Source organism: Coenobita brevimanus, chromosome 51, assembly GCF_032717465.1.
Source record: "Coenobita brevimanus isolate Jiangsu-jjx chromosome 51, ASM3271746v2, whole genome shotgun sequence".
NCBI classification, from domain to species: Eukaryota; Metazoa; Arthropoda; class Malacostraca; order Decapoda; family Coenobitidae; genus Coenobita; species Coenobita brevimanus.
The window spans coordinates 1139463-1155914 of NC_137004.1; the positions used below are offsets into that span (position 1 = coordinate 1139463).

Genomic DNA, 16452 nt, shown 5'->3' on the forward strand with positions numbered 1-16452 from the left:
CTGCACCCTGGTGGGTTACGACGCCTGTCTGCTGTTCACTGGGTGGTATGTGTACTATGTTTTTTCTTTAATAACTGTTATTTATGCACTGATTTCTTAGTGGTTTTTATTACACTGCTTATTCCAATGTGTTTTGATGTCTAAAAATGACAAAAAGACTGCACAACACTACCAAAATTAGGAGGGGTTTTGTGCATATTGGTAGTTTTTTTTTAATGCATTGTTTTCTTAGTGTTTAGGATTACACCACATATTGCAATGTGTTTTGATGTCTGAAAACAGCTGAAAGACTAAAGAACTGCCCAAATTAGGTGGAGTACTGTACACATAGGCAGGGTTTCGCATTTTTTTTTTTTAATGCATTGTTTTCTTAGTGTTTAGGATTATATTGCATATTCCAATGTGTGTTTTGATGTCTAATATGTCGAAAGACCTCAGAACACTGCCAAAATTAGGAGGACCACTGTGCATATTAGTAGTATTTTCTTTTGCTGTTTTTTGTTTATGCACTGTTTTCTTAGTGTTTAGGATTACTGTATATTGCAAATAGCAATGTGTGTTTTAATGTCCAAAGACAGCCAAAAGAATGCAGAACACTGCCAAAATTAGAAAGGGTACTGTACATGGGCGTTAGCGCCGAAGTGGTGACATGTAGAGGTGTATGATATGTACGAGAACTACTGGGCCTTGGGAGCAGGCTGTGAAGCCTATGCCCAGAGTTGAGCACATAAAAAAAATAAATAAATAAAAATATTGGTAGGGTTTTGCATATTTTGTTCTTCTTATTGTTTATGCATTGTTTTCTTATAGCTGTTTTCACAGTCATCCCCAATGAAGTCCCCAACAGCTACTCACCTCCAAACACATGATTTAATTTTCACAGTCGCCCCCAACAAGCCTTCTGAGACCTCTATTGGGGATGGCATTTGGGATGTCCCAAACAAATTACTGGAACATTCTTGGGGAGAATGGAGCCTCCCCAACAGATGGTCCCGAAAGTAAGAAAGTAAAAGAATAATTTCATTTATGTTTCAATATTAGACACCCAGTGTAATACTGCTGAGATAACAAACCCAGTATTGAAAAAAACATTATGTTTGTGTATTTTTATAAGACTTTCTACTGTGTACCCAAATACTAGCCTTTCCCAGACTGGTGGAGGCTCCACAACAAACGGACCCGAAAGAAATACAAGAATCGTTGTCTTATGCAAATTTTCATAAAAATTCTTCAGTAATATCTGATGCCCAATGTAAAAGATGATATAATTAACACACACCCCATTTAGAAAAAACCACCATGTTCATGTAATAATATCATACCCATGAATAAACTACACCATCACTCATTAGATGTTATTATACATATGTTACTTCTCCATAGTTATTTTTACTTCAGCCGTTTTTAAAATACTTAGCATTCACCATGATTCAGCTTACTTCCAGTTTCAAGTAGGCACTTGGTGAGATTGCAGTTAGTTAGCTCTCCACTCCGATGATGTTTCCTATTCATTATTTTTGTTGCCTTCATACGAATTTTTCACTCTTGAATGTATTAGTAAGAACTGTGTGAAGTGGATGTTCCAGCCATAGCATTCACCACATTCATTACATTCCAATTTCTGAATACTGCATTCTCAACATATGGAAAGAGCTGGTTCAGGTGTTTTTTCTTCTATCAGTTTACTGCATTCATGCTTTCGCTACTCAGAACTACCAACTTTACCGCATCAACACAGGCAGTCATCCCCATGTTAGTAAGCTCCCAAAAGCCATTCAGAGCAACTGTGAAATCCACAGTGCTTTTGGTTTGGCCTTTAGTGCTTAGGATTACACTGCATATTTCAACGTGTGTTTTGATGTCTAAAAGCAGCCAACAGACCACAGAAGACTGCCAAAATTAGGAGGGGTACTATACATATAGGTTGGGTATGGATATAGGTAGGGTATGGGTACAGTAGAGGATACTGCTCTGTATCCAGACACTGCCCATATCTGGTCATGCCTTTGGCTCTATTATGACAGATAATTGAGGGACTACTGTATTCCAAAACACCAGGTTTCGCACGAAAACTCCTCCGTTTGCGGTGAGAAAAATGTAAAGCCTGCTCGAGGATGAGGAGTTCCATGGGTTTACAGCAGACTAAAGAGATGCAACACAGGATGGATGTGTTGCGTGGAGAGGTGGAGGCTGCAGAGGCAGAGGAAGGTGGAGGTGCCAGAGATGGTGGGGTACAGTAGCCTCACCACCTGCTTTGGAAATTACACCCCCATCCCTTCCATGAAGCACCTCACTCCAGCCTTCCAAGCGAGTTTTCTTGCCCATTATGTACTTTGTATGAACCCATCTCGTCCGGGTGGCATGTATACATGACGACCTGGGGACGTCCGGGTGGCATGTATACAGTACATGATCTAGTGTTTTGTAGTATTATTGTTATTGTATTATTATTATTATTATAGCATTATATTATAATATTATATTATACTATTATATTATAGTTTTAGCTGAGAAATTATGGTTTAAATAATGGTGATTTTTAAGAAAAGTACCTGCTAGTGGTTTGGGTGATGAAATTAACCCCAGGCGTGATGGGTTATTACTAGTTTCTTTTCAGGTGTGATCAGTAAATTTTACATTGCATAAATGGGTTTATGGGGAGCTGGCATGGGACCTGGAACCAATCAGCATATTTCCCATAGGATCAATGCCCCAGCTTTAGTGGTTTCATGGTTTGCGGTACTTTTCACGGAGCCAATTAGGTGCTAAACACAGGGCTCCACTGTAGATAAAAATCATCTGGCTGCAGCATGAATCTAAAAAATCACTGGGATTCAATGGTTTCATTCCCATTATGTGAATGCATCTATTTTGTAAACCTTAATGACGGTCTTCAAACTCCCTGATGGCAATAAACAATCACTCACCTTTTCCCCACCCACTGGCAAGAGGCGTTCAGGTGTAGGCAGCTCAAGGGGAGCATCTGGAGGGGAGGGTCCACCAGGGGAATCTGTCGTACCACCAACACTCCCATCAATCTCCACCGGTGATCCTGTTATAGGTGGGGGAGGGTGAAATAAAGATAATACACATGAAAAAAGGTAAAAACACTAAGAGTTAATCCCTCCTGCCTTAGACCAGGATAGCATAATTCAAATCAACTATGAGGACAAGACCAACCAATGTTTCTAGTAGCAGTTACATGACTGAAAACTTCCAGGCACCTACGGTAACTAGATAATAGGTATAAAAATAGTATAACATCATTATCATCTTCAAATCCTTGAAGGGAGCCCTTAACAAGGGATGGTCAGGACAAAAGTGCCTCCAAACTACTTAGGCTTTCCATACACCCTCATTCAACACTCCCATTACTCTTCCTTATCATCAGCATACTGTAGTGCTCCACTCTATTCTGCAATAATACAAAAGACCTGCCTCTGCCAACAGTACCCTCAATCCTGCCAGTAATGGGATCATACTAGTGTATCCCACATACAGTATACTGACTTGCATTCACACCAGATCAAAATGTGTGCCTCTACCTAGAGTCATAAGGTCCATCATTGAAAGGGGTGACTGTGGAGACCTCTGAAAGGATATCGTTCCACCACCGTCCTCCCTCCGACTCCCCTGCTGCTGTATTTCTGCTACCACCTTCTCTCGCTCCGCCACTGCAGTAGTGTTGCCACCTCTTGGGCACCCTGCTTCCGATATGCCACATTTGTACTCTGTTGAAGAGGTTGCAGGGATGGTTAGAGTGTAAGCCCACTGAAATAGTTGCAGTTATATGATTAGGTGTTCTTAATTCACCATTTTTTGTACAGTGTGCGGACTGACACTATCAGATAGGTATTTGTGATGCTACAAACGTGGTGAAATTTTTCTGGTCTATCTGATGAAGCCAGGATTCTGTGGGCTTGACTGATGAGTGAATGGAAGTGTGGCCCATTGAATTGAGCAAACTTAGGCTGTCTGGATATTGCTACTCCTCACCCTGCCCTAGGGTGGGAAAGGAGGTCCAGATGATGATGATGATGATGACTGTACAGCACGCCCTTGTTTTACGATATGCATGTTTTAAATAATCCATCACATAACCATTTATCATATATCATCAATTATAACATGGGTTCAGTGGGAATACATTTTTGGCCAAGGGTCATTCACCCAACAAAATCTAAAACATGTTTTCAACTTTCCTAAAGTCAATGCTGCTTCACATCACTGCACCTCACTTGTTGCTTAGCACCAAAAATGTCTAAAAACAAGCTTCCAATCTAAACTCATCATTCTTAACTGGCAGTTACATCTCAAGTTAACCTCATACTTTACACTCATAGTCACATTACTAATACACAAATATCCCTGCTTGTCGTAAAAGGCGACTAAAAGGGTTGGCGGAGGGTTAGTGCCCCTCCACGGAAAACAATTAACTAAAATGACAAACAATAAGCCTCGGACAAGGACTGACCAAAAGATGACAACCAAGGACCGGGCAAAGGACATGGTAATTGGAACATGGAATGTAAGGGGAGCGAATGATGAGGTGAAAGAGAGAGAGATTGTCCAGGTGCTTGAGGGTGCGAAAGTTGATGTATGCGAAATAACTGAAACTAAATGGAGAGGTGAGAGTGTGAGAGAATGGGAGTTTGGATGGGGTATATGTGCAGGAGAATGTGAGAATAAGAGGGCAAAAGAAGGAGTATGTATAGTTGTAAGTAAAAGACGGAAAAAGAGCATAAGAAAGTATGGATCAGTTGGGTCAAGGATTGTGTGGGTAAGATTGAAAGTTGGAATACAAATGTAGGTGATTGTGTGTGTGTATGCGCCAATGCAAGATCATGCAAGCAGAGTGAGAGAAGAGTTCTGGACAAATGTGGAAGTGTGCATGGAAAAGTTTGGAAGGAATGAGAGAGTCTTTTTGATCGGTGATATGAATGGTAAAGTAGGGAATGTGAAGGTGGATGGAATAGTTGCTGAGTGGAGTGTGCCTGCTGAGATAGATGAGAATGGCAGTGCGTTAGTGGACATTTGTGCTGGGAGGGGGTTGATGATAGCCAATACCTTCTTCAGGCACAAAATGATCCACAGGTATACATGGTGAGTGATGAGAAGGGTGGGTGGTGAACTGAATGAAAGACAATGACTGATTATGTGTGTGTGGATGAAAGGATGCGAAAATAAGTAATGGATGCAAAAGCTTATAGAGGTTGGGTGAGTGGACTTTCTGACCACTACTTGGTGGTGGCCAGAATCAAGATCCAAATAAGATGGAGAAATAGAAGAAGGGAAGGACATTAAGAAGGAGTATTTGTAAGGAGAGTGGAAAGGTTACAAGAGGATGAGAAAAAGGCAGAATATGAGAGAGAAGTGGAGGAACGATTGGGCAAATATGAATTGGAGCAGATGGGGGACGTGGAAGGTGTGTCCAGGCTATTCACAGAAGAAATATGTGCAGCATGTGATGTGGTGTGTGGGATGAAGAGAAGACGGAGGGGGGTGCAAGGAACAGCGTGGTGGAATGAAGAGGTGAGACAGGCTGTGGCACAAAAGAAGAAAGCATACAATGAATGGATGAGAAATAGGGGAATGGAAGAAGTTGAGAGGCGGAAGAGAGAGTTATATGTAGAAAGAAAGAGAGAGGTGAAAAGATTAGTAAGAGAGAGTAAGAAGACAGTGGATGAGGAATTTGGAAGGAATTTGAGTGTAAAGTGGAGGGACTGTAAGAAAATGTTCTGGAAAGAGGTGAAAAGAGTAAGACAGGGTGGAAGTGAAGTTAGCAGGGGAGTGAAAGATAAAAATGGTAGATTACTAATGGAGAAGGGAGAAAAAGTGAGCAGGTGGAGAGAACACTTTAGGAATTGTTGAACATAGAGGATGGAAGTAATGCGAGTATATGTGGCTGGGGAATGGCTGGGAGAAGGAGGAAGGTGAGAAGACGGGAAGAAATCAGTAGGATAGAAGTTGTGGAAGCAATGAAGAAAGTTAAGTTGGGGAAAGCCCCAGGAACTGATGGAGTGTGTGGTGAAATGCTGAAGCATGGGGGAGAGATAGTAGTTGAATGGATGAGGAAAATGTGCAGATTGGCCTGGGAGGAAGGTAGAGTCCCAGAGGATTGGATGTCAGGTATAATTATTCCCTTGTGCAAAGGAAAAGGGGAAAAAGAAGTGTGTGGTAATCATAGGGGCATTTGTCATCTTTGTATAATAGGAAAAGTGTATGGTAGGATACTTATTGACAGAGTTAGAGAAAGAAGAGAGGAATTAGTTGGAGAAGAACGGGGAGGCTTTAGGAAGGGAAGAGGTTGTGTAGATCAGATATTCATTCTCAGATCTTTAGTGGAAAAGTTTCTAGAGAAGGGAAAGAAGTTGTATGCGGCTTTCATGGATTTGGAGAATGCATATGACAGTGTGGATAGACAAGGATTGTGGAAAGTATTAAGAATATATGGAGTAGATGAGAAGTTGTTGAATGCTGTGAAGAGTATGTATGATGGTGCTAAGGCTGCAGTGCGTGTGGATGGTGAACTGAGTGAATTTTTCTCTTTGAAGGTTGGGTTGAAACAGGGATGTGTCATGTCTCCATGGTTGTTTAATCTGTACATGGATGGGGTAATAAAAGAGATATAAGGTAGGGTTGTGGATGTTGGAGTGGCCCTGGTGAGAGAGGGTAGTGTTTGGAAACTCCCTGTTCTGTTCTTTGCAGATGATACTGTGTTGTTAAGTGAAGATGAAGGAGAGCTGCAAGGCTTGGTGGATGAGTTTGTGAGAGTGCGTAAGAAACGGAATCTAAAGGTGAATGTAGGGAACTGTAAAGTGAATGTTTTTGATAGAGGTAAAGTCAGTGAATGTACAGCGAGGTTGGATGGTGAGGAATTGGAAAATGTGAATACGTTTAAGTACTTGGGTAGTGTGATGAGTAAGGATGGAGGGTTGGAGGGTGAAGTGCCTGAAAGGGTACAGCAGAGAAAAAAGGTTGCTGGTTCCTCGAAAGCAGTGATAAGACGCAGGGAAGTGAGCATGGAAGTGAAAAAGTTACTACATCACAAGTATGCTGCAGTCGACCACTCCATGTTAATTTGGTAGCGACAGCAACGTGCTGCTGGTGTGCTGGTGCGTGGCATGGAGCTGAAGGCTGCTGCTGAGAAGTTCGCAAGGCTTCACGATGCCCTAGACTTCAAGGCATCCGAGGGTTGGCTCTTCGCGTTCAAGTTACGACATGGCCTTACCAACAGCAAGTCTCATGGCGAAGCTTTGGACACCAACGAGGATGGAGTAGAGGAGTTTCGGCATAAGGTGAAGCGCTTGATCAACAGGGAGGGCCTCACTCTCAGTCAAGTCTACAATGCTGACGAAACTGGTTAATTCTATCGCTCTTTGCCTACGAACACTCTAACGGAGGAGAAGGAGTAGCGTGTACCTGGCTGCAAGCTCTCCAAGCAATGGATATCTGTTTAGTGTTGTGCCAATGCTAACGGCATGCACCGGCTTAAGCCTGTTATTGTTGGCCGTGCAAAGCAGCCTCGGTGTCTTCGTGGGGTGATGGATGTCCTTCCCATCGTCTGGTACCACTCCTTGAAAGCATGGTTCACTGCCCACATCTTCAAAGACCGTTTCCACCGCCATTTCGTCAAGGAGGTCATCCATTACCAGACGGAGAAAATGGGAATCCCACGCGACCAGTTAAAGGCCCTCCTTCTCCTCGACAAAGCACCTGCTCGCCCATGCGACAAGGACTTGGTGGCTGAGAATGGGCGCATTAGGTGCATGTTTCTGCCACCTAATACGACTGCTCTCATCCAACCAATGGACCAAGGAGTGATCATGGCAACAAAGAGACTGTACCGACAGAAGTTCCTGGATGAGGTGATGGTTGTTCTCGAGGACAAGGAAGAGCACAGGGAGGGATGGGACACGCGAGGCCAGCGGACTTTGGAAAACCTTTGCCGCTACAACATCAAGTCTGCTATCTACAACTGAGCCAGTGCATGGAAGGAAGTCCCTGTCAAGACTCTAGAAAATGGTTGGTCTCGTCTGCTTCTCGGAACGGACATGGAGCACGATTTTCTAGGTTTTGATGTGGACCAAATAATGAATGTAATGGAGAGAATTCTAGAAAATATGATTAGAGAAAGAGTCAATACTGATGAGATGACATTTGGGTTTATACCAGGCAAAGGGACCACTGATGCTATATTCATTGTCCAACAACTTCAGGAAAAGTATGTAGGAAAGAAAAGGGAGCTGTTCCTTGTTTTTGCTGATTTGGAGAAAGCCTTTGCCAGAGTCCCTTGGGGGATGGGGAAGTGGGCAATGAGAAAGTTTGGGGTCGAGGAGAGGCTAGTAAGAGTGGTCATGGCTATGTACGTGGATGCTTGCATCCAGGTGAGAGTGGATGGAGATTTGACTGACAAGTTTTCCATGAATATTGGAATGCATCAGGAGTTGGCCCTGAGCTCCTTCTTGACTGTCATGATGCTTGAAGTTCTCTCAAATGACTTCAGAAATGGACTTCCATGGGAGACGTTGTATGTTAATGACTTGGTGGTGATTGCAGAGAATGAAAGGGAGCTGGATGAAAGATTTAGGGAGTGGAGAGATGGAATGGGGCACAAGGGTTTGAGAGTAAATGTTAATAAAACAAAAGTGATGATATCTAGGTCTAGGATTGGTGGTGGTACTGCCAAAGCACAAGGCTGGGGGAAGTAACTCCATCTTGTGCAGTAGCTCTGCTCTGCTCTATTCTACTCTACTCATCTCGCTATAGAAGAGATCCTTTACTGCTTGGTTTTTCTATCTATCTATCTATAGCCCAACACCCTAATCCCGCAAAGGGTGGCTGCAGACAAAACGCCTCCAAGTCGTTCTGTCACCCACCATTTGACTGCCCTCCCTCCAACTTATTCCCCCCTCCCTCATATACCTCTCAACTCCATCCCTCCAACTCATCCTTGGTCTTCCCCTCCCTCTCCCCTTCTCCACTTCACCTACATACACCCTCTTAGTCAGTCTTTCATTCTCCATTCTCTCCAAATATCCAAACCACCTCAGTGTATTTCTCCTAGTTTTCTCAACCACCCCACAACATTCCTTCATTTCTTCATTTGTCAACCTGTCCCTCATGTCACTCCACATTTTTCAACTTCCATATTTTCTTCCAAGGTGCATATTCTAGTACTTTCTCCATGTGTTTGAAGTGTAATGCTGTATGATAGTGAGACTCAGGTAGTAAAGAAAGAGAATATTCACAAGCTCAGACATAAAGACATGACAATGCTTAGGTGGATGTGCACTGCGTCCTTGAATGTGAGGCCTGGGAGAGCTAGGTTTATGATGGAAGAGTTAAGAGGAAGGATGGGACTGGAATGTACAGTACTGGTACTGTGATGAGAAGAGGTAGATTGAGATGGTTTGGGCATGTGGAGACGATAGGAGATGACAGCTGGGAGCATAAAATGAGAAGTGTGAACATTGGGGGTAAGGATGAAGAGGCAGACTGAAATGACCTAGGATGCTGTCAAAGAGTGTGACGTCAGGGATTAGCAACTGCCAGAGACTGAGCATCAAGAACAGCCACCATTAGGTGACCAAGGCTGATTCAACAAGGAATGTTGGAGCCTTAAAAATGAAAGAAAACAATGGACACACTATTTTAAATACTAGGGGTCATGGGCAGTAGGAAATACAGACAGAGCAAGACATTGCCAGAGGTGACTTGTTGCATACATTAAGGACTGGGTGTAACATTTAACTCTTTCATTAGTGTTGGACATAAAAGGGATGACAGTGTGTTGCTAGATGGGTGCTATATACCCACTGTAGTGTGGATGTGCCAGAAATCCTACTTCAGGGGGGAACCATCAGACTTACAGGATTATCAGTTTTATCGGACTGGGTGGCCCCCAATTGATCCAGTATAGAAAGGGTTTACTGCAGTAGTAACAGTAGTTGTAATAATAATAATAATAATTATTATTATTAATATTATTATTAATTAATAATAATAATAATAATAACAATAATAATAATGGTAATGATAACAATAATAATTATAAAAATAATGCCAAAAATACTGTAATAATAAAAACAAAATTAACCTACCCATGCCAACGGGGAGAAGTCGCTCCCGTGAGGATGACAAGTCTGGGGTTGGGGTGAGACTGGCTGGCTCAATAGGGCGGAACACTTCACCTGCACCAAACCAACACGACAGCACAAGCCCACACCAGAAGCCAGGGTGGCAGGGGGATGTATCAGCAGCAGCAAAACAGCGATACATCAATAAAGTTTGATCAGTACTGTACAGTGATGTCTTATTATAGCTTAATATGCACACCACCACCAACAAAAATAAATTATTTTCTAAATTCTGGACCATACAAGCACTATGTCATATCTTCTTATATTATTCTGACTACCACCAGACTATATTATTCTACGTGGAAGGGTGGTGGTTGGTTGCATCAGCTGAACAGGAACAGCATCCAACCAGCGAATGTCTCTTGCAATACAGTGACATCTTTTTAAATTTCAACACGCACACATGCACACACACAATCACTTATATACAAAGAACAGCAACCAAGGTGGTCCCCAGTCTGGCAGATCTGTCATACAAAGAGAGGCTGGAAAAGCTGGATTTGCCTTCCTTAGAGGAAAGGAGAAAGAGGGGAGACATGATTGCAGTGTTCAGGACCATGGTGGGAGTAGATAAAACTGACAATGAAGATCTGTTTTTATGGGATAAGAGAGCAACAAGAGGACACGGAATGAAATTGAAAAAGTCAAGCTGCTTGAAGGATATCAAGAAATATAGCTTTCCTTACAGAAGTATAGACTTATGGAATAGCCTGGACAAAGAGATCGTTCAGTCTAAAAACTTAAACGAGGTTAATTCTAAATTTGGCTTATTGAGAAACAGCGATGGAAACCCACGAGCATAGCACATTCCGTGTACTGTATATGACAATTAGGTATATTAGGTAAATACATAAGTATTTGGAACGACTTAGACGAAAAGGTTGTGCATGAGAAAAACATTCATGTGTGTAAAGGTAGACTTGGTAAATGTGGATATGGAGACAGGACAACATGTGCATTGCTCAATTCCCGTATACTACAAATAGGTAAATAGACCTGTCAGCCAGAGCGAACAGACTGCACATCCCACAGGTATGCATAAGTAATCCATTAGAGCTTTGGGTTAAAGCCTTCAGAAGGGTATGTTGCAAATGGTGCCAGCTCCTTGGCAATAGTCAGCCATGAGAGCCATGACTTCAACTCTAGTTGTACAACCTACATTAAATAGTCTGTTATCTACTGTAGGGCACAGAAGTGGGACGGCTGGGAAAGATTCCAGCTCTGGAGCAGCCAAGAACTTCAGCACTTCAGAAAAGAGTGAGTCCAATCCAATTCTGATTCCTTTGACTGGATCCAAATAACTGTTGTAGATGGTGGAGCTTCAAACGACTGGGAAGGGAGGCATATGGATTCACTATAGGTTCATCCCATAAAGCCCCTAAGTTTTGATGCCATTCATCCCAGTTTTTATCTGTGGGAGTAGGGACATGTAATCCAATGCCCTTTGATTTAGGGAAATAAGTGATGTTATGTGGAGCTAAGAGTAAGGATGGAGTGCAATGACGGAATTTTCAGCTGCACCAGTTTATCTGCTGCATCAGTCAAGGTTTTCCATTCAGATGATACATCTGTAAATAAGTCTGTCCATCATCATGGTTTTAACAGAAATGTTTGGAATACACTCCCAGTCCATGAGCTAATAAACCTGAAGAAGTATTAACCACCTGCCAGTTCCCTGGAAGAGCTCACCATCCTTGAAGGAAAAGAGGGCTGGGTATGTGCACATCAGCAGTTTCTTATGAATCTTCATGTTCAGGTGGCTGGGAACTGTATCCTGGTTAAGCCTCTTTGATTTATTCTTGATTAAAACAAACAAACAAAAAAATGTCTGAATCCACAACTGTATCAGTCTGCAACTGGTGAAAATCCTCTTATGATGCAGGGCATGCCATACTGTTTGGACTGGTAAGCCTATGTTGCATCTCATCATAACACTCATGTCCAGAAAGAGGAGTGGATGATCAAAGCAAATATTGTGATACTTGATGAGACACCCCATGAATTGTTGCAACGTCTGCCGGGGATCTCTGAGTGACAAAAATGTTAATGACATCAGTAAATCTAGAAAGGAAGGAAAGAAGAGCACCAATGAACTGATTAAATTTTGACCTTGGTCTGATGCATTAATAAACTGGTCTGCCTTATGAGGGTCAACACCTGATGGTAAGGTAGTCTGAACCTTTAGATAACTGATATGAGAGTTCTAATTCATATTATCAACTAGTGATGTACAAGTAATTACAGCTGAAGTACGAGAAGGCTGACTCAACAAGTACTGCGAATGGACTGAACAAGTTCTGACCACAAAGAGATCCCCCAGTGGCCTGAGGGCTGTTCTGATGCAAGTCATCTGTATCTGAAATGCTACAGCGTGATTCTTCCAAGCTTGGTTGCAGTGACTGGCAGAAGCATTGCACAGACCTCCTGAAAGAAGGTACAAGGTGTGTTCAGAAAATATCCGACCTTAGGCTCTAAAAAAATAAACAACTAACCTGCTGCGCTAGGAGACTAATCTCCCTCAAAGTAGGCCTCTTCTGACTTGACACACATGGCCCAGCATTCTTTCCACTGCCTGAAACTTTTTCCAAAGTCAGTTTTTGACATCTCCTGCAGGTGCTTCATCGCATTCGCCAAGACCTCTTCTCTCGGATGAATGTTGCTCATGACATGTTGGAGTATGCAAATTGCGAACCTGACTTTCTGAGGACTGTTATAACTGGAGATGAGACTTGGGTATACAGGTAAGACCCAGAAACAAAGGACAGCCATTCCAGTGGTAACTTGCAGGGTCACTTCGGCAAAAAAACGCACGACAGATTCACGGCAAGGTGAAATGCACTCACATGTTGACAGTTTTTTTACTACTCTGGTGTTGTGTTTTACGAATACACACCAGAAGATCACTGTCAACAAACATCACTATCTCAACGTCATCCTTCGTCTTCGAGATGCAGTTCAACGGAAGAGACCAGACCTTTGGAAGGCGGCAAGTTGGAAGCTGCACCAGGACAATGTCCCTGCTCATTCGTCCCAACTGATTCAGGAATTTTTGGCCAAACACTACAAATGAACTTTTTGAGAGGAGCATGTGAAGTTACACGGAGAGCCAGACTGACAAATGGGGAAATGAAGGAGTGCTGTGGATGTGGATGTGACAGAAAGTGTTAGGAGAAATACACTGAGGTGGTTTGGCCATGTGGAGAGGATGGAGCGCAAGAGACTAATGAGGAGAGTGTATGCAAGTGAGGTGCAGGGGGGAGGGGAGAGGCCGAGGATGAGATCGAGAGGTATATGAGAGAAGGGGGTGTGAGCTGGAAGCAAGGCAGTGAAGTGGCACTGGACAAGGCCACAAGGAGGCGATTTGTTTGTGGCTCCCCCTTACGGGATTGAGGCATCTGGCAATAGATTGACAGGTAACATCCAGCAGCCCTGGCAGGCTCCTTACTCACCAAACATGGCTCCGTGTGACTTCTGGTTATTCCTCAAGCTCAAAACTCCGTTGAAGGGTTCCCAATTTGAGATGAGTGAAGAGATCATGAATGCAACGAAGCATCGTCAGGAGACACTGAAAACCAACTTTAGAGGCAGTCCGAATAGCCATTTAAACAAAGCCGTAGCACTACCATCTTGGCCCCGGCTGTGCTTCCCAAAGCAGATGAATCAGTGCTAGGTTGAAAGAAATAAGGCTGAAGGAGAAAAATGGGGAAATAAATCAACATTGGTCAACCATGAGACAGGGAAGAGTAAACTGCAGTTAGGCTCAGAGAAGAGGTTTGTCCCACAAAGAAACCCAACTCAGTGAAAAGACAATGATATGGGATGAAAGGGTCCAATACCAAACCACCTCAACAGAAAGGGGCATTGAAGGCAGGATGAGGAGAATGATGAAATGTTGTGTGACCCGTGCCTAACAGGGCCTAGACCCCATGCACAAGCATTACCAAGGTACAGTATATGCTGAAAAAGAAAAATCCCAAAGCCCCCAAACATCCACTTTCACACCACAGATCCAAAGGAGAGAAAGTAAAGAACTAGGACATGAAGGAGGAAGCAAGGAAAAGATGCTGGAAGATGAAGGAGAGAGGAGAAAAGGCTACAAGGAAAGGCGAGTGTGCTGAAGAGGAGCACAACTGAAGAAAACAGCAAGTATAGTCATCCCTTAACATCTGCATTTTTAACATACACGGTTGTAAATATCTGCGGATGGATATAACATAAACGGTTTTAAATATCCGCAGGTAGATACAGTGCAGGGTCTGGATTCACTAAAGCATTTTATCTCGTTGAACTCTGCTGACACTGTTCACGCAAATGTAACATTATCCCAGGCACAGTTCATGGCTGTTTTGGTGATGGCATTATCCAGTGAATCAAATATAACACTCTTCCTTTTGGCCACTTCATTTATTAATGTCATTAGTTCATCAGGGGAAAAGTTAGGATGGGCTGGGAGTATTTACAGTCATCCCTTAACATCCACGGTTTTAACATACACGGTTTTGAATATCCATGGATGGCTACAGAAAAAAAAAAAAAAAATCTCACTGAACTCTGCTGACACTATAACATTATCCCAGGCACAGTTCGTTTATGTCTTAATACAGTAATGGCACTATCCAGTGAATGAAATATACCGCAACACTCTTCCTTTTGGAGGGAGCTGGGACGAGCACAATAAAGCTATGTTTGCTATATACAAATAACATTATGGAAACACACATTCTGCACAAGGTAACGGTATTATGAAACACATCCCTTACTTACAGTGTAGATTCTCTGTAGTAAGCTTGTCAACCTACCTTGTGTTGGGTGTGGGTATGACTTTGGTGAGAGGTGCATGGGGTGCAGCACTCCTCCTCGACGATCCTCCACTGCCTTAACCTGCCAAACACACCACATTACCAAAAGGAGCATCCAGCAATTACAGAAGTAAACTGAGGGTTCAATATTTTTTTCTGCCTATCTGTAGTCAGACACATTTATGGAGGGGGTGACCAACAATACAACTCCCCCAGGGCTGGATTCAGCACTTTAGAAATGAGAGGGCATATAATTGTTAAGAGAAATATAGTACAGTATGACTTAATCTATTATGCAATCAAATCAAAATCCATTTTTATTTTATTTGCCTTCAATATATGGGTACAATTATATAGGCAAATGCATTATAGAGCACATAATCCTGACTACTGACTCAAAACATTACAATCAAATCTACTTTTGACATTGTTCTTTTATGAAAAATAATCTTTTTTCAACAGAAAACAGTGGGGAGGGGATATGCTTCTCACACCCCTCTCCCCAAAAGCCATGCCTGCCCATGTCTCCCTATTCTCTGTCATCAGGCAACCCTCCTAATCCATAATCTGTGTGTGTGTGTGTGTGTGTGTGTGTGTGTGTGTGTGTGTGTGTGTGTGTATTTACCTAGTTGTATTTACAGTACTTAGTTGTAATATACAGGAAATGAGCTATGCTCGTGAGGTCCCATCTGTTTTTTGCTTTAAACTCGTTAAAACTTTTAGACTGGACGATCTCTTTGTCCAGGTTCTTCCACAGGTCTATGCATCTATAAGGAAAATTATATTTCTTGACATCCTTCAAGCAGCTTGGCTTGTTCAGTTTCATTCTGTGTCCTTTTGTTACTCTTGTATCCCATACAAACAGTTCTTCTCTGTCAGTTCTGCCTACTTCCATCATGACCTTGAACACTGCAATCATGTCACCCCTCTCTCTCTCCTTTCCTCTAGGGAAGGCAAATCCAGTTTTTCCAGCCTCTCTCTCTGTACGACAGATCCACCAGGCTGGGAAAGATCTTGGTTGCTGTTCTTTGTATTCTCTCAATCTTGTTTATAGCTTTCTTTTTGTGTGGGGACCACACTTCTGCTGCATATTCTAACCTGGGGCAGATCATGGCCACTATCAAGTTTTTCACCATCTCCTCATCCATGTATTGAAAGGCTACTCTTATGTTGGTCAAGAGTTTATACATCTCTCAAACTGTCATGTTAATGTATTTTTCAGGTGACAAACTATCCTGGACCAGCACTCCCAAATCTTTCTCTTCTCTCACTTTTGTGATAGGTTCATTACCAATCAAATAATTCAGTGATGGCCTCTTCGTACTTTTACCCATTTCCAATATTTTACATTTTTTTGCGTTAAATTTCATTTCCCACATCCGGCTCCAATTATGTATCCTATCCAGTTCCTCCTGCAGCATTTTATAGCATTCCTCAACTTCTACTTTCCTCAAGATCTCTGCATCATCAGCAAGCAGACTTGCATAACTGTTCATTCCATCTACCATATC

At 42.5% G+C, this 16452-nt stretch overlaps 1 protein-coding gene across 1 annotated transcript in view; it reads right to left on the bottom strand.

Annotated features, from left to right (window-relative positions):
* The window catches only part of unc79 (UNC-79 domain-containing protein), a 384753-nt gene that overhangs the window by 97003 nt on the left and 271298 nt on the right, over window positions 1-16452 (bottom strand). Inside the window, 4 exon segments of the mRNA XM_080272838.1 lie at window positions 2928-3052; window positions 3546-3591; window positions 12445-12566; window positions 14942-15023. Coding sequence (XP_080128964.1) covers window positions 2928-3052; window positions 3546-3591; window positions 12445-12566; window positions 14942-15023 — 375 coding nt within the window.